The 26,851-nt window shown below is 38.9% G+C and overlaps 1 protein-coding gene across 20 annotated transcripts in view; it reads left to right on the top strand.

Annotated features, from left to right (window-relative positions):
- ANO4 (anoctamin 4) overlaps positions 1 to 26,851 on the top strand; it is a 419,392-nt gene that overhangs the window by 364,587 nt on the left and 27,954 nt on the right. For 14 of the 20 annotated variants that reach the window (XM_081595414.1, XM_081595415.1, XM_081595420.1 and 11 more), the window contains 8 exons: positions 557 to 593; positions 2,679 to 2,790; positions 3,719 to 3,776; positions 3,918 to 4,015; positions 5,768 to 5,910; positions 15,117 to 15,269; positions 16,190 to 16,337; positions 22,672 to 22,791. In XM_081595414.1, coding sequence (XP_081451540.1) covers positions 557 to 593; positions 2,679 to 2,790; positions 3,719 to 3,776; positions 3,918 to 4,015; positions 5,768 to 5,910; positions 15,117 to 15,269; positions 16,190 to 16,337; positions 22,672 to 22,791 — 869 coding nt within the window. Of the gene's footprint in view, positions 1 to 556; positions 594 to 2,644; positions 2,791 to 3,718; positions 3,777 to 3,917; positions 4,016 to 5,767; positions 5,911 to 15,116; positions 15,270 to 16,189; positions 16,338 to 22,671; positions 22,792 to 26,851 lie in introns of all 20 variants that reach the window. The other 6 variants (XM_081595416.1, XM_081595421.1, XM_081595419.1 and 3 more) reach the window with 1 other exon arrangement.

Consider the following 26,851-nt stretch of genomic DNA (forward strand, 5'->3'; position numbering starts at 1 on the left):
ACACACACACACACGGGCACACTCCCCTTCCATCAGGCTGTCCATTTACCAGATGGTTAGGTGAGTTAGGGATGCACCTAATTAACGAATGGAAAAGCAGTGTACCATAGGTTTGGCAGTTCCTAATAATGTTTCATCAGTTTATTATTTATGAATGCTATGATCTAGAAAATACAACAGCCGGTAAAAACAGTGGGATTACAGACTCTTTTCAGAAGCAGTCTTAAGAGATTTTACCCTGAGGATGCTGAGTCCCAGGAATATTATGACTTGCCCAGCATCACTTAGCAAGTTACTAATTAGTGGCAGCTGGCTTGTTGTCACAGAATTAATCATCCCAAATCAAAAAGTGAGATTTTGAAAATAGTAAATGGGCCCTTGGACATTTCTTTCTTGCCCTGAAAAGGCATAATTGTCGACAGTGTAGATAGTGTTTTCATTGTTTGAACAGAGGGATGGTAATTATTTTCATTCATGACTTAATTACCCATTTGCTTCATAATTACCTATTTTAGACCATCTACAGTTTGTTAAATGTAGGAAATTTATTTTACAGCTCTATGAAAAAGTTGCTCTTCTTCTGACAAATTTAGGTGAGTAGAACCCTTTTAATTTCATGATACAGTATTGTGGTCTGAAAAATGCCTTCTCAGAGAGTCATATCTGAAACACTGCTGAAAAGAAGCATTCCCTTTATTTTGAATTGTGTACAACAGTTTGTTCTTTGCCCTCAACAGGACATGTTAACTATGTCTAAGAGCTGGGAGAATCTTTCCTACCTAAAGTTTTAAAACCTCCTACAAATACTATCCTTTCATGAGCTAATATAATTTAAAGTAGGTTTTCTGTTAATTTAAGCCCCAAAACTATAACATCACAAAAATACATGTGTATGAAGTACCTATAATCATTTAGAAAAGGAGTAATTTGCTACAGCCTACAATTTTTATTTAATTAAAAACATAGCCCGTCTTTGTGGCATATAAAATCATAGCAAAGTTAGTTGCTTTGAAGACTAGGAGTCTTTTACCAGGAATATAGGCAGGCTAACTGTCACAGATATTTGTAGAAATATTTATCTGGACAGTTACCCCTAAGACTCTGTAAAGCACCAGAACAGTCTGGTAACCAGCTAAAAGCTGTGCATTCACTACATTTTCAAGACAGAGGAATTGTCCCAATTTCATTAATGAGATATTAGTCATTTTACTCTATGCAGTCTGAGAAAATTATATGCTCCCACACAGAATCTGTTTTAGTGCATTCCCATATGTAGCTTTTCCAAAAGGGGAAAAACACAGAAGTGTTTTTATTTATAATAATCATTAAAAGATGCTGTTTATTTAGCCCTTCTATGTGCCAGATACAGAGCTAGGCACCTGGCATATCTCCTGTAAAGTCACAGAAATTTTCCATCACCACTCTTTGCCCCAAAAGATAAAAGTTCATGTCCACAGAAGAGATAACTGCCCATTGATATAGTCTTTGTCCAGGGGCAACTTGATGCAGGCTGGAAAAGATGCTGATGGAGATCCAGCCCTGGTGAGTCTGGTCCATCTGGGAAACCACCAGTTGGCTGATGACCTAGGAGACCTTCCTGTGTAACCAGGAGTTCAGTAGAAGAAATGAAATGAAGCTAAAGCCCTAAAGCAGCCTTTGTCATTTCTTCCCTCCACAGGAGTACAGCCTTGTTCTGAAATTGACATTTAAACCATTTTAAATCAGATTCGCTTTGTCTCTCCCCTCCCTTCTCAGATATGCTCCTGGGAAGCATTTTGAGTTATCACTTGTGGGAAAGGAATTGATGGAGTGAAGTGGTAAATGAGCAACTAAAAGCTCAGGGAATCTACGTAGAAACAAAGTACTATTGCATTAAATGCATTTTCTTTGATGTTGTTTGAGGTGAGGATGGAAGTCCTAGTGAAGGATAAGTGCATTTGACGTGAGATTTCAGGTTGGAGGACTGAGCCATATTTTTGGCTGTATCGCAGTGTCCAAAGAACATTTGCTGTATGGAAGTTGAAATATGAGGAGATGAGAATTGGTGCCTGACTGAGGTCAGGAAATTGTAAGACAAAGATGCTAGTATACAGTAAAAGCTCTAGAGGTGAGGTCATCTGGGTATTTGTACTTGAGATTGAAAATGATGCTGGATGAGGGTGACAGGTGAAGGGGTCAGATGCTCATTCTGAGATGGGGGTCTGACTCCTTCTAGTCCAGGAGCACCTCACATCACAGCAGAAATAGAAGTCAAGACCAGAGAGTTATTAGGAGCTGGGAGGGGACCTGACCCCACACAATTTCCACCTACGAGGTGGGTGCTAAGAGCAAAAAGTAAGGCTCCTGCAAGGAGCCAGGGCTGGGCATGTGGTGCCTTCAGCCTGGCTGTGTCTGACCCAGGCTCTCGGGGCATCCTAAAACAGAGGAACAAACCAGATATCCCCTCCCCTCAGACAAGGGTAGCCACTTCCCGCCAAACCCTTGTTGGGGCTGGTCTGGGAGCTTGAGGATCCCACGGATGGTCCATTCCATCGCACACCACCTACTGGCGAACTGGGTCTCCTGCAGCCTCCTTAGAACGCCTGTGCACCCACCCTGTGTGTCTGGAGAGTGACAGAGGGAGCTGAGAGGGAGTCACACGCAGCCTCTCTCAAACTCTGCTCCCCTTGTGTCCACAGAACAGCCTCGCACAGAGTCCGAGTGGGAGAACAGCTTCACCTTGAAAATGTTTCTTTTTCAGTTTGTCAATCTGAACAGCTCCACGTTTTACATCGCGTTCTTCCTCGGAAGGTAAGAACCCCATCTCTCCGCACCTCCTGGGGCTAGGAACAGAGCACGCAAAGGTCATTGACCAGGGATGAGAGAGAAGCCAGCCTTTAGAGTGACCTGATAAAGTATAGAAAGAGAAGATCAGTTTCCTTTCCTTTACCTTCCCATTCCCAGGATGGTCTCTGTCAGAGTCCCTTGTACCTTTTCTTGCTAAGGTGAGTAGAAAAAAATAGTTTGTACATGTGAAGGATGAGTGTAAATCTGGCAGGCTCCATCGGTATCTGAATCAGGCCCCTGGATCTCGTACCTGTAAGAGCAGGTGACATCGTGGAGGACAGTGGGGAGCATGTCCTACATCCCTGACCGCACAGAGGAGGGAAGGATATTCACATGGGAAGGGGGTCTAATGTAGGATGCCGAGGGAGACTGGGTTACTTCTGAATCCAGCAGTTCTGAGAATCTGGAGTGGCTGTGTCCCATGAATTCCATCTCCACGAATTATGTCTGAGGAGATGAGAACCAGGGGAGAGCCAAGTGTTGGGTTTTGGTGAACAGGATGGGCAGCCTCTCTGCAGTTTCTAGCTACTTCATGGAATTCTAGTCAAACAGTTTTCTTTTAAAAAAGCATTATTAATATTCCAAAAGATCAACTGTACCCAACCTGCTGCTTACACAACCAACACTTGGTATTAAGCAGAAAATGTTAAAAGTCACAGCATGCAGCAAAAACTGGCCTCTGTGGTCAGCAGCCCAGCAGAAGGGCCAGAAGAGAAATACCCCCAGAGAATTCCAGAAGTTGCCATTATGCCATTTCTGGGGAGTTTTCCTAATTCCCTCAGACCTGTTCCTTACTGCACCATAATTTTCACTGGAGGATGTGCTAATCTGAATATAATCTTCATTGAAGGCTATAGGATGCTAATGGTTTGTTTTTCTGTGTGTGTTGAAGATTCACAGGACACCCAGGTGCCTACTTGAGGCTGATAAACAGGTGGAGACTAGAAGAGGTCGGTATTCTCCCATCACTCCCCAGGTTTCCTACAGACTTAAATTAAACAGCCTGAGGGCAACTTTGTGCAGATTAGAAAGCAGACAGCCTTTCTTCCCGGCCATTGATTCTTGAATTTCTGTGTTTGCTTACCTCGCAGTGCCACCCTAGTGGATGCCTTATTGATCTCTGTATGCAAATGGGTATTATAATGGTGCTAAAGCAGACCTGGAATAATTTCATGGAACTTGGCTACCCGTAAGTACCTTAGATATCTATACTTGAGAGGCCGCGTGTCTCTTGGCTATTGGCTTGTCTATTGGCTTTTCTAGGTGTGGCAAGTAAGATAAGCAATGCAGACTCAGCAGTTAAGCCCATGTATATTATACCTGGAGCTAGTCTTCATGCTTAGATATTCAGAGACAAATGATGAAGGTAATAAACATGGGCCCTTTTTGCAGATTTAGCACAAATTGCATGAACAAAAGTGAATATTCTTTATGAAGTCTCTGTGGACCCCTAAATATTGGATATCCACTTCCAAGCTGCTTTAAATGATAACACATTAACTGGATCTCTGTGCCTGCTCCCCAGCCCCTGCAATAAATCACAAATTGTCATTTTTTCACTACTTTAAATTCAGACTATGTAGAAAAGGAAGACCCCCCCAAAAAAATAGGATTTAAAAAAGAAATTGGATTATTTCTAAGTCAGCTTATCTTAACCAGTTAAAACTGTTATTATTACTAATAAGTTTATGCTGATGGCAATGGGCAAAAATTTGCATCAGTTTTGTAAGGATAACCTTGAATTTGGCTGTGTTTACTCAGTTATGGTCAGTTAAGTTTTAAAGGGACATAAATCAACAGCAGTTCTATTTCTGCTTTAATTCTCCACCTATAGGTTTCCATGTCAGCCCAGGGTCCCCATGGAGAATTCTAGGTTTCAGGGAGGACCACTCAGCCAGAACAATTAGTTAGAACTTAGTTCACTTCAGAAAGTCATCTCTTAGCTCCCTGTAAGAATCAACACCAGTAATTTTCTCTTCTCAAATTTACTTTAGAAAACTTCTTCCAAGTGTTTCATGTTTTCTATAAAACTTTTAAAAAGATAAAGCATAAAATTAAAAAAAAATTAGAAGCATATTCTCCTTTAAAGTATGATCCATAACTTATCAAAATGTCATAGACATCAAGGGAACTATATTTATCTCCTATGAATATGGACATAGAACAATATTGTGAATTAGGCAGAACTCTTTGATACCCATTTTCTTATTTAATTTCACATTCTTGTTTTGGCATTGCTACTCTCAAATACCCCTCAACTTTCTCCTTGCCTCCTACAGCATACAGACCAGACTCTCCCCGCGCCTTTCTTCAACCCCATTCCATATCATAAGATGCACTTCTGAACACTGCTAAGGTTAAATGTACTAAACTCACCAGTGTGAGCTGCATTTTAGTAGGAATCAGAGCCCCCATTGAGTTAAAGCTAAAAGCAGACAAGTCCAGTTGTAGACCTGCAGGCTTCCATGTGCCAGGAGAGAAGGAAGCCTTGTGGGTTTTCAGACCTTCTAGGATCCTCAAATCAGAGTTTGCAGGTCAGCACCCCATGGTAAGACTGCTCATGGCTCCTTAAATAAGCCAGCAAGGCCAAACCGTCTTCTCCTCAGAGGTCTGAGTGTTGCCTTTATACCGGAGGATCAGTTTATTAACAGTCTCAGTCCTCTAACCAACCCTCCGAGGCAACACTGAATAGGAGACAGTTTTGTGAATGATTAAAATAAGTTCATTGGTCATTCTGTTCACTTGCAAGTGCAAGTGCTTGAAGTTATAGCCTCCATTGTTACTTCCTTCCTAATCCAAGGCTTTAGCTCCTAGGCAGTCTGTCCTAAATTTTTTTAAACTATTGCTCTATATTTTAACTCTACTTCTTCTTACTTAAGTCTTATGATCAGTTATATATGTGTATATATATATTTTTTAATAAATTGATTTTGTTGTGCAGGTTAATTCAGAACTGGTGGACTAGAAGAAAAGTACGACAAGAACATGGGCCTGAAAGGAAAATAAGTTTCCCACAATGGGAAAAGGACTACAATCTTCAGCCGATGAATGCCTACGGACTCTTTGATGAATACTTAGAAATGAGTATGAAAATAGTCTATTTTATTCTATTTTTAAAATTTTATTGAATTTTAGTTGATTTACAATGTTGTGTTAATTTCTGTTATACAGCAAAGTAGTATTCTTTTTCATATTCTTTTCCATTATGGTTGACCATAGGATATTGCATATAGTTCCCTGTGCTCTAGAGTAGGACCTTGTTTTCTGTTTTATCCTATTAATTATAAATGTGAATTCTAGCTCTCTAGCTGCATTTAACTAGACATATACCATTATTGCTGAGGCTAACAGTGTAGAGGGATTCTTGAGCTAAATGCAGAGAAAGGGTATCTTGCTTTAAGAAACTTTATTGATAGAAATAGTGCCAAGTCACTTCACATTCTTCACGACATTGTGTCCTGTCCCTTGCAATAAATCACCAGAAAAAAAAAAAAAATGAGCTGAAAACCTGGAGAACCAAAGAAAAAGGAGTGATCATGGTATGATTGATTGATTGATTCAGCACACATCTTTTTTTTTAATTGAAATATAGTTGATTTACAGTGTTGTGTTAGTTTCAGGTATAAAACAAAGGGACTCAGTTATGTATATATATATATAAAAGAATAGATATTCTTTTTCATATTCTTTTCCTACACGACATTTACTATAGTTCCCTGTGCTATATAGTAGGACCTTGTTGTTTATTTTATATGTAGTAGTTTGTATCCAGCAGACATCTTTTGAACCATGTTATGTTCAGACCTTATGTTTGGCACTAGAGATACAAGAAGGGATCGGGTGCAGTCGCAGCTCTGAAAGAGTGCTCAGTGGCGGGAAGTCAGAGATGTGAAATGTAAGTGCAATAAAGTAGCAGAGATGCTGCAGGATGAGTCACTAGCAGGTAGAATGGGCAGTCATTTCTCTTGAAGAGGGTGGCAGGAAGCTGGGAATGTATAAGCTTAATGCTACACTTCCATTGAAGGAATCTCATTTCTCTATAATCAAACCCAAGCTGTTTATTTTAGCATATATCTAAGAGCATGGACTTTAGAAACAGATTGCTGTTGTTGTTCAGTCACTGAGTCGTGTCCTACTCTTTGCAACACCATGAAATGCAGCATGCAAGGCTTCCCTGTCCTTCACTATGTCCCAGAGTTTTTTCAAATTCATGTCCATTGAGTGATGCTGTCAAACCATCTCATCCTCTACTGCCCTGTTCTTCTTTTGCCTTTGATCTTTCGCAGCATCAGGCTCTTTTCCAATGAGTCAGCTCTTTGCATCAGGTGGCCAAAATATTGGAGCTTTAGCATCAATCCTTCCACTGAATATTCACGGTTGATTTCCTTTAGGACTGACTGGTTTGATCTCCTTGCAGTCCAAGGAACTCTCAAGAGTCTTCTACTTGAGTTCAAATCCCAGCCCCTCATTTTTAACTCTGAAACCTTGGGCAATTGTTTAATGTCTTTGTCTCACTTTCCTCTTCTCTATCATGGGGATAAAAAGAGTAACCACTTCAGTGTATCTTTGTGTGGACTAAATAAATTAATGCTTGGAAAGGGCTTAGAACTATTCCTATCTCACAGTATGTACTGGATATATGTTATCCATGCCATTATTATTTTTCTATTCTTTATATCTCTCAGGGGAGAAAAACTTAACAAAATATCTTAGCAAATACAATGAGTGTGGATAGATTTTCTTGTTGTTTTGGGTTTTTTTTTTCTAGTTATGTTTAAGCTCGGAGACATTGGGGTGGAGGTGGGAGTAAAGGATGAGCAAGATGCATTAGTTCTGAAAGAAGCAGTTGTTTCTGGGCAAATCTGAAAATTAAAGCAGTGGTAGAATTGATGCTTAATGTTTCTCAGATCGCTTATGTCCTACGTACCTACTGGTGTTTTTAGAGTTTCAGTTATAGAATGGTATAATGGTATAATTTGAAGAAATCAATTTGGGCATTAATAATAAAACTTAATAAAATGAATTCATTAAGAGAACTAACCACTTAGAGGTCTCTTAATGGATTCTTCTCCCATAAAGAAGGAAATGAACAGTAATGTTGGTATATAGAGTGCTTGAAAAGCTGTTATGGGGTTAGAACTAGTAGTGCTCCAAATACTACAGTAGCTTTGCAGCAAGAAACAAATCTCTGAAGTATATCACAAGAAGACTAGTGAATACTAATTGCTTGCTTCTGTTCTTGTTGCTTTTTGTTATTTTCTTAATGACTTTCCTGCTTTGTTATATTTTTAAAAATGTTTTCACTGAAGTAGAATATAAAGTGAGAAAGGCATATAAATCAAAAGTGTATGTATCAATGAATAGTCACAAAGTTATGCATAGATGTAACCAACCTATGTAGGTGAGGTGTTAACACACTACTGGCATCAGACCCAAAGCCAGTCCACTGCCTGGCTTTGAAAATCATTCTATTGGAAGATAGCAGTACCCATTTATTTACATATTATCTATAATTACTTTTTAAATTTAATTTTTATATTATAGTTGATTTACAGTGTTTTGTTAGTTTCAGGTGTACAGCACAGTGGTTCAGTTACACACTGTTGTTGTTTAGTTGCTAAGTGATATAACTGACTGTTTTGCCACCCCATGGACTGTAGCCCACCAGGTTCCTCTGTCCATGGGATTTCCCAGGCAAGAATACTGGAGTGGGTTGCCATTTCCTTCTTCAGGGGATCTTCCAGACCCAGAGACTGAACATGTGTTTCCTGCATTGGCAGGCAGATTCTTTACCACTGAGCAGCCAGGGAAGCCCCTCAGTTATATGTGTACATATAGATATAGATACGCATATCCATTTCTTTTTCAAATTCTTTTCCCTTGTTGATTATTACAGAATATTGAGTAAAGTTCCCTGTGCTATACAGTAGGTCCCTGTTGATTATTTTATATACAGTACTATGAATATGTGAATAACAAACTCTTAATTTATCTCTTCTCCCCAGCTTTCCCGTTTGGTAACCATAAGTTTGTTTTGGAAATAAGTTCATTTGTATCATGTTTTTAGATTCCACTTGTAAGTGATATCATATAGCATTTGTCTGACTTATTTCGCTTATTTTACTAATATTCTTTAGGCCTATTCATGTTGCTATAAATGGCATTATTTCATTCTCTTTAATGTCTGAGTAATATTCCATTGTATATATGTACCACATCTTTTTTATCCAATTCTCTGTCAACAGACATTTATGTTGCTTCCACATCTTGGCTATAGTATATAGTGCTTTAATGAACATTGGGGCCGTGTATCTTTTGGAATTATGGTTTTCTATGGCTCTATTCCCTGGAGTTGGATTGATGAATTATATGGTAGCTCTATTTTTAGTTTTCTAAGGAACCTCCATACTGTTTTCCATGGTGGTTGTACCACTTTACATTCCCACAAAGCATGTAGGAGGGTTCCCTTTTCTCCACACCCTCTCCGGCATTTGTTGTTATAGACCTTTTGATGATGACCATTCTGACTGGTGTGAGGTGATACTTCATTGTAGCTTTGATTTGCATTTCCCTAATAAATAGCAACGTTGAGCATCTTTTCATTTGCCTGTTGGTCATCTGTATGTCTCCTTTGAAGAAATGTCTATTTAGATCTTCTGCCTATTTTTGATTTGGTTGTTTTTTTTAATAAGCTGCATGAGCTGTTCGTATATTTTGGAAACTAATCCCTTGTCGATCACTTCATTTGCAAATATTTTCTCCCATTCTGTAGGTTGTCTTTTCATTTTATTGATGGTTTCCTGTGCTCTGCAAAAGCATTTAAGTTTAATTAGGTCCTGTTTATTTTCATTTTTATTATTCTAAGAGGTAGATTCAAAAAGATATTCCTGTGATTTATGTCAAAAAGTGTTCTGCCTATGTTTTCCTCTAAGAGTTTTATAGTATCTGGTCTTACATTTAGGTCTTTATTCTTTTATATGTAGCTGTCTAGTTTTCCCAGCACCACTTATTAAAGTCTTTTCTCCATTGTATAGTCTTGCCTGCTTTGTCATAGATTAACTTACCATAGATGCATGGGTTTATTTCTGGATTTTCTGTCCTGTTCCATTGATCTATAATTCTGCTTTTGTGCCAGTAACATACTATTCTCATGACTGTAACTTTGTAGTATAATCTGAAGTTGGAGAACCTGATTCCTCCAGATCCATTTTTCTTTCTCAGGATAGCTTTGGCTACCTGGGGTCTTCTGTGTTTCCATACTGATTTTTAAGACTTTTTTCATTCTAGTTCTGTGGAAAACACCAATGGTAATAGAAATTGCATTAAATCTGTAGATTGCCTTGGGTAGTATAGTCATTTTGATAATATTCATTCTTCCAATCCAAGAACACAGTGTATCTTTCCATCTGTTTGTGTCATCTTCATTTCTTTCATCAGCATCTTAAGAGTTTTCAGAGTCTTTTGCCTCTTTAGGTAGGCTTATTCCTGGATATTTTATTCACTTTGATATGATGGTAAATGGGATTATTCCCTTCACTTTCTCATCTTTTGTTGTTAGTATACAGAAATGCAACAGAATATACTATTGTTTCCTGTGATCTTACCGAATTCATCGATAAACTCTAGTAGTTTTCTGATAGCATCTTTAGGGGTTTTTTTTGTGTACAGTATCATTTCATCTGCAAATAGTGACAGTTTTACTTCTTTTTCAAGTTGGATTCCTTTTTCTTCTTCTGATTGCTGTTGGCTAGGATGTCCAGAACTATGTTGAATAAAAGTGGTGAGCGGGGACATTTTTGTCTTGCTACTGATCCTACAGGAAATGCTTTCAGCTTTTCTCCATTGAGTATGATGTTAGTAGTGGGTTTGATATATATTGGCTTTATTATGTTGAGGTATATTCCATCTAAGTCCACTTTCTGGAGAGTTTTTATCATAAACAGGTGTTGAATTTTGTAAAACATTCTATTAAGATGATCACATAGCTTTTATTTTTCAGTTTGTTGACACAATATATTGCACAGACTGATTTGCTCAGGTTGGCTTTAGGCAGTCTATCTGCTGATGGCTGGAGCTACATTCCCACCCTTTTGGTTGTTTGAAAGTGAAAGTGAAAGTTGCTCAGTCCTGTCCAATTCTTTGCGACCCTATGGACTGTGGCCTGCCAGGCTCCTCCTCTGTCCATGGGATTTTCCAGGCAAGAATACTTGTGGGTTGCCATTTTCTTCTCCAGGGGGTCTGCCCAACCCAGGGATCGACCTCAGGTCTCCCACATTGTAGGCAAACTCTTTACCCTCTGAGCCACCAGGGAGTCCCTAAGGCATCTCAACACTGGAACCTACCTGCTGTTGAATGGGGCCAGGTCTTGATGAGAAAAATGGCAGCTTTCAGCAGAGTTCCCATCAATGAATACTCCCCGGTACTTCTGCCACCATTGTCCTTGTCCCTACAGTGAGCCACAGCCATCCCTTGGAGATCTTTCACCCCAGGAGACCCTCCAAGGCCAGAAGGTAGGTCTGGGCCAGATTCCTATAAGTCACGGCTTTTTCCTTGTCCAGTGCACACAAGACCTTGTACGTACCTTCTAAGAGGGTTGTTTGCCTCAGTCCTGTGAAGTGCCTGTGATCAAGACCCACTGGCATTCAAAGCCAAATGTTCTCTGAGGGTTTCTCCTCCCAGTGCCAGATGCCCAGACTGGGGAGTCTGATGTGGAGCCCAGAACTGTTACTCCTATGGGAGAACCTGTGTGATACAATTATTTTCTCTTTCCAGCAGGTATGGGATTTGATTATACCACAAAAGTGCCCCTCCTACCATCTTGTTGTAGCTTCTTGTCTTTGGATATAGAAGATGTTTTCTCATGGGGTGTAGTCTTTTTTGTTGATGGTTGTTCAACGGTTGGTTGTGATTTTGGTGTTTTTATGAGAGGAAGTGAGCTCAAGTTCTCTACTGTTTTGTCTCTAACTGATATCAAACCTTTTTCTTCTGTCATTGATTTTTAATTCTGCTGTGGTCAAAGGATACTCTGTGGTATTTTAGTCATTTAATATATGCTGAGATTTGTTTTATGCCCCTGCATATTTTCTGTTTTGATAAGTGTTTAACGTGTGTTCTGCAATTGTTGATTGATTATAATCTTCTATGTCTATTAGTTGGCAAGTTTAATTGTGTTGTTCAAATCTTACATTCTTGTCTTATTAGACTTTGTCTATTTCCTCTACTAGTTACTAAGAAAATAGTGTTAAAATTCTCAAGTATGATTGTGGATTTTATCTTATTCTCCTTCTAGTTTGGTCAATTTTTACTTTATATACTTTGAAGCTGTATTGTTATGTGCAAACAATTTAGGATTATTCTATATTACTGTTGAGTTGAAATTTTATCTTATTTAAAGTCATTCTTTATCTATAATAATGTAATACTTTGAAGAAGTAATGGGCAAGCAACTAAGGAACTAACTGTAAAACCTCCCCAAACAGAACTGAGCCTCTGTGGTCATTGGCAGAGAAAAAGGTCCACCATGTTCTCAGTCACAGCCAGGCAGGTGGACTGAGTTTTACAAAAACCATACCCCAGGACCAGCTTGGCTTAACTCATGACCACACTGATCATCTCCTTCTTTGCTGCAAAAGATCAGCATATTTTTTGATGGAAAAGAATATCACTAAGAGCAGAGATCAATAACTTGTTCTTAAAGGGCTAGATAGAAAATAATTTTGACTCTGGGGGCCATGATGTGAGATTGAGGCTATTACAAATGGTTGTATAGGTATTTACGTAACTACTTAAAATGTAAATACTATTCTTAACTCACAGGTAGGTTTAAAAAAAGAAAATAAACAAAGCAGAGAGTTGACCAGATTTGGCCTTCAGGCTATAATTTGCTGACCTTTGATCTAGAACCTTTATATGTCTGGCATACAATAGAAATTACTATATTTAAAGACTATGGAGAGAAGCAAAGTAAGTATCAGTTCTTAACTGGGGTAAGTGTCTGCTACTTCAAAGGTGAAAGCAGAAGTGCATGTGGTCGAACACTATGAAAAATCAAGGAAATGTGGTATTACATAAAGAAAAATAATAATCTAAGTGGTAAAGAATTCAAAACAGGTGTAAAGAAAATCACTGAGCTACAAAAAAACCATGGGAAGTTAATTCAATGAACTTGGGAATAAAATTAATGACCAGAAATTGTCCTTTACTAAAGAGATTGAAATTGTAAGAGAGAATCAAATTCTGGAGCTGAAGAATTCAATGAATGAGATGAAGGTAACAGGACAGACCAGATAGAAAAAAGAATAAAATGACTGGAGGATAGAAATATAGAAATAATTCAGTCAAAAGACAAAAATTAGACTTTTTAAAAAGTAAAGAAACCCTATGAGAACTATCAATCAGACAAATCTGAGAATAATTGATATACCAGAAGAAAGCAAGGGGTGGGGGGCAGAGAGTTCATTTAAAAAAATAACTGGGAACTTTCCAAACCTGGTTCCTCTGCCATCTTGATTTAGAAACCTAAGATCAAATTGCCAGCATCCATTGGATCATCAAAAAAGCAAGAGAGTTCCAGAAAAACATCTACTTCTGCTTTATTGACTATGCCAAAGCTTTTCTTTGCCTGTGTGAATAACAACAAACTGTGGAAAATTCTTCAAGAGAGAACTACCTTACCTGCCTTTCTCTAATTATTAGAGAAATGCAAATCAAAACTACCATGAGGATTAGAATGACCATTATCAGAAAGTCTACAAATAATAAATACTAGAGAGGGTATGGAGAAAAAGGAACCCCTCTGCACTATTCATTGGAATGTAAATTAGTGCAGCCACTATGGAAAACAGTGTGGAAGTTCCTCAAGAGATTAAAAATGGAGTTGCTATATAATCCAATAATCCCACTCCTGGACATATAATGGGACAAAACTAGAATTCAAGAAGATACATATACTCCTATGTTCATAGAAGCACTATCTATAATAGCAAGACATGAAACAACCTAAATGTTCATTGCCAAATGAATGGATAAAGAAGTTGTGGTACATATATACAGTGGAATACTATTCAGCCATAAAAACGAATGAAATAATGCCATTTTCAGCAACGTGGATATCGAAGTCAGAGAGAAAGAAAAATACCATATGATATAACCTAGAAGAAATAAATAAGTTTCTAGAAATACACAACCTACCAAGCCCAAATCAGCAAAAAATAGAAAATCTGAAAAGATCAATAATGACGAGAGAGAGAGAATCGGTAATCAAAAGTCTCCCAACACAGAAAAACCACAGGACCAGACAGTTTCACTGGTGAATTCTATCAGACATTAAAAGAATACAAATCCTCTCAGACACTTACAAAAAACTGAAGAGGAGGGAGCACCCCCAAACTCATTCTGAAAGGCCAGCAGTACCCTGATACCAAAGCCAGATAAGGATACCACAAGAAAAGATAACACTGGACCAATATTCTTGATGAATACAGATGCAAAAATTCTCAAAATATTAGCAAACTAAATTCAAGAACACAATAAAACAATTGTATACTACAGCCAAGTGGGATTTATCTGTGATGCATGACTGGTTTGACATATATACATTTTAATGTAATATATCAGATTAATAGAATGAGATATAAAAATATGATAAATGCAGGAAAAGAATTTGCAAAATTCAACATTGTTTTATGATTAAAAAAGAACCCTTGACAGATTGTCCTATACCCAAACAACTTCAGCCACATACAGCAAACTCTTATCTTGACTTTTGCCTGCCATAGCTTTGGAATCAATCATTTTTCCAAGGAGCCCTGGTTCCTTTTACTAGAGAATGGTATTTAGAAAACAAGATCTGGACTTGAGGTATGATTACTGCTCCTAGGGTGCCATTGCTCCCAGGCTCAGGGAGCACCTCTTTTTCAAGTGTCCTGGCCATCTTTCTAGAAGGTATGTTCCCTGTGCTTTGGGGGAAAATAGGGCTTCCCGGGTGGCGCTAGTGGTAAAGAATCCACCTGACAAATGCAGGAGATTCAAGAGATGCAGGTTCAATCCCTGGGTCAGGAAGATCCCCTGGAGGAAGAAATGGCAACCTACTTCAGTATTCTTGCCTTGGAAATCCCATGGACAGAGGGGCCTGGTGGGCTACAGTCCATGGGGTCACAAAGAGTGGGACACAAATGAAGTGACTTAGCACACGCACAAGCACATGGGTTAAAACAGTGACATATTCAGATACTAAGCTTCTGAAAATAGTACCGGAAAACCAACACGCTCTGTTCTTTTTCCTTCCCTAGTTCTTCAGTTTGGATTTACAACTATCTTTGTGGCAGCTTTTCCCCTAGCACCACTTCTGGCCTTACTGAATAATATAATTGAAATTCGACTTGACGCTTATAAATTTGTCACACAGTGGAGGCGACCTTTAGCTTCAAGAGCCAAAGATATAGGTAAGTTGGATTTGGGGGTGTTTTTAAAAGATATTAATCGTCTGGTAGATAAAATTAAAAGAGCCACTAACTTTAGATATTTACATATAGTTTCCATGTAAGATGACTAAATCTTGCAAAAGAATAATTATATTAGCTTTAAATAATATTAGATAACAAGTACAGTTACCTGTTTGAAAATTTATAATTTCCAGTGCTAGAGAATCTGTGCTTAAATCGATTCTCAGTTTGGTTGTTTCTATCCTAGGATGCTAGAATTTAAAAATTTGATTTATTACCACTTCCTTTTGAAAGTAGATCTTGCATAAGTTTGTTTTGCTCTTTCCTAAATGTCTGCCTGGGTCACAGGAAGCATGGTCCCATTTTTCTAGAGGCAGAGATGGCTTTTGGTTTTTGACTAGAGGTGCTAAGTTGAACCAGGTGTCTTTTATTCATTTCTGCATTCAGTGCTTCATATAGAGCTGGCAGGTGCTCAGCCAGTGTGTATGGAAGAGAATTCAGTGTGGACGTTAGCTCAGTGGTCTCTTAACCTCCAGATGAAACAAACAGACATTCAATGAGCACCTACCTTGGGTCATGCATCAGGAACTTGGTCCATAAATATGAACTGGAAGGATCCTGTACGTACCCCAAGGATCTCCTAGTCTGGTGACAGCCTGACACTGCATATGCCAACCAGTCTTAGCAGATGATATTTGGTACCTTATCATCAATCAGAATTCTCTCCTTATGTCTGAAGCTGATTGAGTTTTAAGTCATGAGCATTGGCACTTGCATGCAAACTCCTTCAGTGCCAAGGTGTTTGCAAGTATCAGTATTTGGAATGATGGAAGGACCCGGGGAAAGGACTATTGAAAATTAGTTACCCCAGTTGTTTTCATACTTATTTGCCTCTGGAATTAACACTTCTCTTTGAATAGGAATTTGGTATGGGATTCTTGAAGGCATTGGAATTCTCTCCGTTATTACAAATGCATTTGTCATAGCGATCACATCTGACTTTATCCCTCGCTTGGTGTATGCTTATAAGTATGGACCTTGTGCGGGCCAAGGAGAAGCTGGGCAAAAGTAAGTTTCCCATAAAGCCATCATGGAATCCCCATTCCCTAGCCATTGTGTATAGTTGGACACCCAAACAGAAGCCTCTGCATTTGTACATGGGACACAAGTCCAGGACAAGAAGGCCTATTGTGGAGGAGGTGGGATTATAATATAACAATACTTTTGGCTAAAGAAAACACATCCTGTTCTACTGAAGGGTTGGGAGTCATACAGATCATACAAGTTTTAGATGGAAGCAAATGTGAGAAGAGCAATTAATCATTTTTTCCACTCTTGCCACCATGAATTTAAAAATGTATGGTATGCTGTGTAGCAAAAAAATAGTAGTACATGATGTATAGTCATGCCATTTGTATGAGTTTGTAAAAATATAATTTGATTCCCCTTGTGTCATTAGGTAGACTCTACAAATTTTATATGGGAAATGTGCAACCACATGCCAGGTACCCATAAAGTACTCAATAAATACTTGTGGAATAAGTAACTGAATTCTTCTTTCCTGGCTATTGACTTGACCAGTGTCAATATTATCATAGGCAAAGTGGGTAACTTCACTCCCTGAGAGGTCAGTTCTATAGCATCATCTCAGTGATCCCCAAAGCTGTATTTCTGGTCAGATAAAACCTTGACAATATCATAACATGTCCCCTAGCTTTTACTTCTATTAAATACATCCTTGGGAAAAAAGATATAAAAAGTCCTAACATACTTCAATGGGAAAAAATACAATAACCCTGTTTGGTTAATGTCAAAATAATCTAATTGTGGGTTTTAAACGTCTGTAGGTCAGAGTGGAACATGTGTTGGTGTCACAGGATCATTTCAGTGCCCCAGAAATCATCCACTTGGGCTACTGCTTATTCACACAAGCAGCCCTACCTCTTGGTTTACCAGTTTGAGGCAAATTAATTCATCCTCTGTAGCTATTATAGTTCCATCAGCCCTCAGGGAGGACAGTGCCACCAAACCAAGTCAGCTGAATTCATGCATGTGTAGTCTAGGTCCAGCTCACAATCCAGTTATTTGAGGAAGTTTCTATAAAGTTCATTACTACACTAGCCACATGGTTGTTAAACACTTATACTCTGGCAACTTTAAGTGAGCATACCATCCCATTTTAAGAAAGATTTAAAAACTTATGTTTTGCTAATGTATGCATTTCTTTCTAACTGTAACCGTTGTCAACATTTTGTGCTTGACTTAGCCTAGAAAAGCTTACCTATGTTCAAACCACATTCACGTATGTTTTGATTCTCAAAACAATTCAGGGAGTTTGACATGTATTATTACCCTCATTTTGAAGAGCAAAAAGAGATTGGGAGATTAAATCCAGAATCACAAGGCAGGACTCATCCTGAACCTCACAGCTCTCAAGGCCTGTGCCAATAAGCCGTTATCCAACTCAATAGTCAACTCCATGGGGTTTAAATTCCAGTGGTTATTCCCATTCTTCCCTTATTTCAAATATTGTGAAACCTGCCTTGTTCTAGAGGGAACCAAAAAATAAAGTAGGAACATTATGCACAGACAATGAATCAATTCTTTAGACTTTTGGCAGCCTATTAGATTTAAGACAGTGTTCATGGTGATTAGAATTTATCTAAATAGGCTCCTTATTTCAGTTTTATTGTGCTCTCCTAGCCCCCCCTTTTTTTAAACAACCTTTCTCTTAACCTTTGCCACCTTCAATATTTATACATCTACTTTTTAATCTTCTATTCCATTGTTCATTTTTGTTTTCAAGTAGTCACATTTGTCTGTGTTTCTCCATGAATCTTATTTTCTGCCCCACCAGCTACTCTATTATCCTTTTTAGGTTTCTTCTTTTTCCAATTTAAAAATGCTTCAGAGGTGACTGAACCTCATAGAGGAGCAGCATTATCAAATTTTAGATGTCATAGGCTGCTAGGGTAGCACATGCAGTCATAGTCAAATCCCACTCATGATTTAGTCCGGTTGTAGAAATGTCATATCTCAATTTAAATTGACCCTAAGTCAACAGTACTCCAACCAGACCCATCACCTTTCTCCAAACCTCCAAGTTTCCTTCAGGCCTCCTTGCCTTTCAGGCTTCCCTGGCTCCTCCATGGATGAGAATTTCAAGCCTACATCCAGGGTCATTCAGTTCACAGGCCCCTTGTCCCTGTGACAGCGTGCTTCAGTTATTCCCAGTTGTGTATTCCAACTAGTCTCTCCACCAGCACAGATGCTCTGCAGACAAGTCTTCAGTGACACAGTGGGGAAGATAGTCTCATTTTCAGCCAGATCTGGAACACTGTAGTTTGAGGCATGGTCTCCACACAGTGGGTACACAAGAGTATTTCAGATATTGTCATCTTCCCTCTTAAGACATTCTGTCTTTCCTGCTGCCTGTGATCAGACTGTTTATTGTTTATAAAATGAAGTCACTTCCTCTTTGAGGGTATCTTCCCAGGGGCCCTTTAGAAAAGAGCTTAGATAACTGAAATCACCTCTGGGAAGACATCAGGAGGCAGAAATTGTGAAATAAAATTGAAGGTGCCAAGTATAAAATAGTTCCTGCCAATCAGAGTTAAAATTTCAATCAACAAACGAAATTTTTTTCCCAGAAAGCACAAATAACCAATTTTATCAGTTTGATCCCTTACCCTCAATGAATGCATCAAACTAATTACTTTGGTATCAGATAGACATAGATTACAGTTTGGGAACATTCTCTAAGGATATATGCAGGCCCAAGAATTACTGTGAGGTATGTACCTGATGTACATGATGTAGTGATAAATAAAATCAAGCTAATTTTCCTGTAGAAATAGTGATCTCAATAAGGAGTTACAGACTTGATCAAGGACACTGCTCAAATTTTCACAGAATGGGTTATGAATATCTGAATGAACTATATTTATAAACTATAAATCAATTAAATAGACCAACATCATAATCAGTTGCAAAGCTGTGTTTCAAAAGATAAAGCTGATGGTTAAGTGAAAGTGTTAGTTGCTTAAGTCATTTATTACAGTCATCTAAAAAACATGTCTTTAAATGCATGACTTTAAATGCACAAACCTGATCTCACTTCCCCTGGATTTTTTGCCCTTTTGCCGCATGCTTTGTGAGTCACAATGCCTAAAACCTCAAAAGCAAATTTACTTTAGCAGAATTCAAAGATACTCTGCAGTGAGTTTGACATGGAATCAACAGATTCAAAAGTCAACTTCTCATTCTGTTCTCTCCCAGATAATAGTGTAATAATGTGTGTGTTAGTTTCTCAGTCATGTCCGATTCTTTGCAACCCCATGGACTGTAGCCTGCCAGGATTCTCTGTCCATGGAATTCTCCAGGCAAGAATACTGGAGTGGGTTGCCATGCCCTTCTCCAGGGGATCTTCCCGATCCAGGGATTGAACCCAGGTCTCCTGCACGACAGGTAGATTCTTTACTGTCTGAGCCATCAAGGATGATCTCTAGTTCATCCTTTTCCCCCATAGTAAAGGATGGAAAGCAATAAATAATGAATAGTGTTAAAACCAGAATTCTCACATTTAACTATGTCTTCTTAGACATTACTTGGACAAGGTATGCATTCTAATTCAAATAATGCTGCCTTTCATAAGACATTTTTTTGAATCTCCTTTCTTAGAAATGCCTGCGGAGGCTACCTGCCAGCCCCTTAAGGAAATTATTTATTATTTTATGTTCCCAGGAAACACCTCTTTTGTCTGATACCTTTTTCTCTATTCTTCTCACTTCTCCCTGATCATCAGTGTAGCCTCATCTTCCCTGTGTCTCACTTGGAGCTGGGGCTGTGTCACACTGAGGGTACATAGACCACCTGGCAGCAAACTGAATAGCAGACATGGCATCTGCTGCTGCCTGTGGCCTTCCTACTGTAACAGGGGGCCACTGAGTTGACACATTGATGCCACTGGGAACGAAGCACACCATACAGTGAAGCATGGGAAACCTCACTTCCCTGAATTGATGATGGTCCCAACTGTTTGATGTTGGCAAGCCAAGGTTCTCCCACAATGGAAACAGAGAAATGCCTAGACAGTTCAGCATTAGCAGTCCTCCTTCTCTGATTATGAAAATAACATGGAAAAAAGACTTACACAGTTGACAATTATGTATATATGTGCTAGCTTCACATGTAACGCTTTGGACCCAGAAGGAGTACATGCCCACTAAAGGCACATTTTCAGCTTGATTTATGAGTGATATCAAATGAATATGCTTAATAAATAGTTCAGTGACATACCCCTTTTATTTTGAGGCTTTAAGGTGTTCAGCCCATGAGACAGGTATTTGATTTGAATTTAAGTCCTCATTTGAGGTTTTTTAAACAGAACAGCCATTAGACAAGCAGCTTTAATCTTAGTAAAGCTCAGGGCTGCTTTATGAGAGAAGAGTGTAGGAGGGCCTGGAAATAATTATTCCATTTCAACAATGGCCTGTTTTATGCCCGTTTCCAGAGCACCTTTCCCTTCCCACAGCCCAGCTCCTGAGAAGACTCTGCTCTGTATTTCACAAAACCAGCTCCTCTCTGACAACTAATTATGATCAAGACACTGATTTGTTTTCATGTCATCTTCTAGGCAGTTCATATATGAGGGAGAAATCATTTCCAATTACCCTTTTAAGGAGTGATGCAGAGGCCTGCTGCCAGTGGGAAAAGGGCATGTTACACACACACTGACCATTACTTTCACTCATGAGTGACTTGACAAATGAGCCCTTGTGCTTGGTTCACTTAAGGCCAGCCTTTTCTTGAGCAAGACAACACACATACAGAACTCATGTGCTCTCAGAACTACATCTATGTCATCACTTGGGTTTGATATTCAGCAACTCTGGATAATCACATCAGACATATTAATGAAAAGAGTCTGAAAACCATTATTTTTTCAGTTGATAATTATTTGTTGACCTCTTGCTAGGTGCATGCAATAAAATGAATAATAGCCACTCATGTTTATTAAGATCTTACTATATGCTAAGCAGTATATCAGAGTATATAAGCAGTACATAAGCAGATATGTTTTACACATATCATTTTATTCCCACAATGACCCTATTAGTTGGCACTTTTGTTGCTTTAAATAAGTTGCATAATTTATCAATATGACATGGCTAGAAAGCAGCAAAGCTACAATATATGACCCTAAAGCCCAAGTTTCTTGTACTGTAATATACTGAACCCTCAGCAAAAGGCTGAAAGCCATGTCCTCAAGAAGCTTATAATCCTAGGTAATAATTTTATTCCTGATCCATCTTCCAGATCTTGATAGAACCCCTGGTACTTTAGGTTCTCTCCAATCAAATCCATTAAATTCAATATTTACTGGATTCCTACACTGCGTGAGACTAGGATACCAAAGTACCAATGACACCTCTTTTGATCCAAAAATAAAAAACACTACAGTCCAAAGGAGAAGACATACATGTATGCAGCCAACTCTAAGATAAGCTATATGGCCATTATGAAGTAAATACAGCAGCACCACAGAGAGAAGGGAATGAAGCTTCTGACTAGGCATATTAGGACATCTTCACACAAGAGATGGCATCTCAGCTGGCCATCAGAGGATGGACACTGTTACCACTTGTACAAAATGAGTAAGGAATCCCAACAGAAAAGACAACATGAGCAGAGGCATGAAAGCATATGATACATGAAGGAAACATAATCTAGCATGATTGTAGCATGGATGATTTGGGGAGGGGGTGTGATATCCATACCAATTATATTCAGGTCATTATAAGAAAGTATGTGCTGTGCTCATTCACTTCAGTCGTGTCCAACTCTTTGCAATCTATGGACTGTAGCCCACCAGGCTCCTCTATCCATGAGATTCTCCAGGCAAGAATACTGGAGTGGGTAGCCATGCCCTCCTCCAGGGGATCTTCCTAACCCAGGAATCGAACCCATATCTCTGGCGTCTGTTGGATTGCAGGGAGGTTCTTTACTTACTGAGGCACCTGGGAAACCCCACATAACAAAGTGTAGACAACCAGTAATGAAGGAATGTGATTATGTGTACATGTATGTGTGTATTTATGAAAGAAGTAGTGACCTAATTTATACTGATTATGCAATGCTTTCACCGTTTCACTGAAGCATTGATTAGGGTAGTGCTGTTCTACATGATGATTCTGCACAAAAAAGGACCAGAACAAAAGAAATGACTTGTTTCTCATTTAACATAGCCAGGGTTTTTCAGTGTATTCCAACTTGAGTGCTGTGAAAAGACAGGATCAGGTAAGACACCTATAACTGCAGGAATTTCTAGCAAGTAGACCCTTGGTGGATTGGATGCAAAGGTGATCAGAGTCCTAATTACAGAACCTGTTTTCATTTTTAGATGCATGGTTGGCTACGTGAATGCCAGCTTGTCTGTATTCCGAATTTCTGACTTTGAGAACAGATCTGAGCCTGAGTCTGATGGCAGTGAGTTCTCGGGGACTCCTCTCAAGTACTGTAGGTAAGTGTAGCACACTTAGCCTCAGCTGGGCTGGCTCTGCCGTGGGGTGGTGTTGCTTAGATAACAGCCCTTTTTGACTGAGCAGATTTAAAGCAGGGGTTCTCAAACTTAACTATGCATTACAGTCCTCTGGAGGATTTTTAAATCTCTTCACCAAGCTGTGACCCAGACTGATTAAAACACAATCTCTGAGGTGAATCCCAGGCTTCTAGATCCAGGAAGCCCATGTAAGAGGAACCCAAAGAGATCCCCACTAAGACATTATAATTAAAGTGTCAAAAGTTAAGAAAAGTAGAGAATATTAGAAGCAGCAAGAGAAAAGCAACTTGTTACACACAGGCATATCTCATTTTTGTGCACTTTACAGATACTGCATTTTTTAAAAGTTTAAGGTTTGTGACATCTCTAATAGCTCAGTTGGTAAAGAATCTGCCTGCAATGCGGGAGACCTGGGTTCAATCCCTGGGTTGGGAAGATCCTCTGGAGAAGGGAAAGGCTACCCACTCCAGTATTCTGACCTGGAGAATTCCATGGTCTGTATAGTCCATGGGGTCACAGAGAGTTGGACATGACTGAATGACTTTCACTTCACTTCACAAGGTTTGTGGCAATCCTGTGTTGAGAAAGTCCATTGGTGCTGTTTTTCCAATAGCATTTGATCACTTTGTGAGTCTGGCACGTTTTGGTAATTATCACCATATTTCAAAATTTTTTATTATTATATTTGCTATGGAGACCTATAATTAGTGATCTTTGGTGTTACTATTGTAATTGTTTTGGGGTGCTACAAACCATGCCCATGTAAGAAAGACAGTGTATTTACTTGATAAATGTTATATGTGTTCTGATTACTCTTTTTTTCCCTGCTCTCCCTCCCCTTGGGCTCCCCTCTTCTCTGACACAAAAATATTGAAATTAAGCCATTTAATAACCTTTCAGTAGCCTATAAGTGTTCAACAGGAAGGAAAGCCACACATCTCTCACTTTAAATTAAAAGCTAGAAATTAAAATTAAAAGCAAGAAATGACTAAGCTTAGTGAGGAAGGCATGTTGAAAGCAGAGATAAGCCCAAAGTTAGGCATCTTAAACCAAACAGTTTGCCAGGATATAAATGCAAAGGAAAAGTTCTTGGAGGGAATTTAAAGTGCTACTCCAGTAAAACAGCCTTACTAATGATCTGAAAAAAGTTTTAGTGATCTGTACAAAAGATCAAACCAGCAACAACATTTCCTTAAGCCAACGCATAATCCAGGGAGAGACCCTCACTCTTTCAATTCTGTGATATCTGAGATAGATGAGGAAGCTACAGAAAAGTCTGAAGCTAGCAGAGGTTGGTTCATGAGTTTAAGGAAAGAAGCTATCCCTATAACATGCAAGTGCTAATGTAGAAGCTGCAGTTATTTATCCAGAAGATCTATCTAAAATATTTAATGAAGGTAACTACACTAAACAACAGATTTTAAAGACAGATGAAACAGCCTTCTATTGGAAGAAGACATCATCTAGAACTTTCATAGCTTGAGAGGAGAAGTTAATGCCTGACTTCAAACTTCAAAGGACAGGCTGACTCTCTCATTAAAGAGTTAATGAAGCTGGAGACTTGAATTTGAAGCCAGTGCTCATTTACCATTCTGAAAGTCCTAGGGCCCTTAAGAATTATGCTAAGTCTACTCTGCAAGTGTTCTATAAATGGACCGATAAAGCCTGAATCACAGAAAATCTGTTTACAACATGGCTTTCTGAATATTTTAAGCCCACTGTTGGGACCTACTGCATAAAAAAAGATTCCTTTCCAAACATTGCTGCTTAAGACAGAGACTAAATGATAAGAGTAGAAGGACGTGAACTCACCTCCTTTTACAAAAACACCAAAATCACAAATAACTGCTGAACAACCATCAACTAATAACTACTGAAACCTACAAAAATAGATATTCTACACCCAAAAATAAAGAAGAAGCCACAATAGAATAGTAGGAAGGGTGCAATCATGATAAAATCAAATCACAGCCACCACCAAGTGGGTGACCCACAAACTGGAAAAGAATTATACCACAAAAATTCTCCCACAGGAGTGAAAGTTCTAAGCCCCATGTCAGGGTCCCCTGCAATGGCAGGCAGAGCCCCAGAAAATCTGGCTCTGAAGGCCAACAGGGTTTGATCACAGGAATTCCACAGGTCTGGGGAAAACAGAAACTCCCACTCTTAGAGGGCACACACAGGGTCTTGTGTGCACCAGAACCCAGGGAAATAAACAGTAACCTCATAAGAGCCTGGGCCAGACCTACCTGCTAGTATTAGAGGGTCTTCTACACAGGCAGGGGGCAACTGTGACTCACTACAGGGACAGAAACACAGTCAATGTAGTTCTAAGGAGTACTCATTAGCATCAGCCTTCCTGGAGGCCATCATTTTCTCACCAAGACCTGACCTCACCTAACAGCTGGCAGGCCAGGACACTTCAGGCCAAACAACCAACCAAGTGGGAATACAGCCCCACTCATCAGCAGAAAGGCTGCTTAAAGTCTTCCTGAGCACACAGCTGCCTGATAAACACACCTCTTGATATGGTCCTGCCCAGAGTGACAAGACCCAACACCACCCACCAGTGGGCAGGAATAAATCCCTCTCACCAAGAAGCATGAACAAGCCTCTTAGACCAGTCTCATCCACCAAGGTGAAGACAGCAGAGGAAGAATTACAACCCTGCAGCCTTCAGAATGGAAACCACAATCACAGAAATTTAGACAAAATAAGACAGCCAAGGAATATGTCCCAAATGAAGGAACAAGATAAAGCCACAGAAAGACAACTAAACGGAGTGGAGACAGGCCATCTATCCTGAAAAGAATTCAGAATAATGACAGTAAAGATGATCCAAGAGCTTGGAAAAAGAATGGAGGCATAGATCAAGAAGATAAATGTTTAACAAAGACCTAGAACTAAAGAACAAACAGAGGTGAACAGTACAATAACTGAAATAAAAAATCCACTAGAAGAAATCAATAGCAGGATAACAGGCATAAATGAGCTGGAAGACAGGATGGTGGGAATCACTGTCATGGAATAGAATAAAAAAAGAATGAAGAGAAATGAGGACAGTCTAAGAGACCTCTGGAATAACATTAATTGTGCCAACATTTGTATAACAGGGGTCCAAGAAAGAGAAAGGACCTGAGAAGATATTTGAAGAGATAATAGCTGAAAACTTCCCTTACATGGGAAAGGAGTCACTCAAGACCCAGAAATGCAGAGAGTTCCTTATGGGATAAACCCAGGGAGGAACATACCAAGACATATAGTAATCAATTTGACAAAAATTAAAGACAAAGGAGATACTAAAAGCCATGAGGGAAAAACATCAAATAACATACAAGGGAATTCCCATAAGGTTAAAAGATGATTTTTCAGCAGAAACTCTGCAGGCCAGAAGAAAGTGGCACAATGTATTTACAGTGATGAAAGGGAAGAACCTACAACCAAGAATACTCTACTTAGCAAGACTGTCATTCAGATTTAACAGAGAAATCAAAAGCTTTACAGACAAGCCAAAGCTAAGAGAATTCAGCACCACCAGATTGCAACAAATGCTATAGGAACTTCTCTAGGTGAAAAAGAAAAGGCCACAACTAGAGACAAAATTATGAAGGTAGGAAATCATCCCATACACAAATATGATATCAAAACCAGCAATCTTGAGAAAAGGTGAGCACAAATGCATGTGAAATTAAGAAACCAGCAACTTAATCTTTTATATGTATGTGTGTGTACATATATAGACTGCTATATCAAAACCTCATGGGAACCACAAACTGAAAACCTACAATAGATACACACAAATAAAGAAAAAGGAATCCAAACACAACTCTAAAGATAGTCATCAAATCACAGGAGAACAAAAGAGGAAGGGAATAAAAATGGATTACAAAATAAATCCAAAACAATTAACAAAATGGCAATAAGAACATACATATTGATAATTACCTGAAATAGAAACAGATTAAATACTGCAATCAAAAGATGCAGGCTGGATAAATGGATACAGAAAACAAGGCCCATA

The sequence above is a fragment of the Giraffa tippelskirchi genome, chromosome 4, assembly GCF_054371585.1.
Source record: "Giraffa tippelskirchi isolate mGirTip1 chromosome 4, T2T-mGirTip1v1.2.pri, whole genome shotgun sequence".
NCBI lineage: Eukaryota > Metazoa > Chordata > Mammalia > Artiodactyla > Giraffidae > Giraffa > Giraffa tippelskirchi.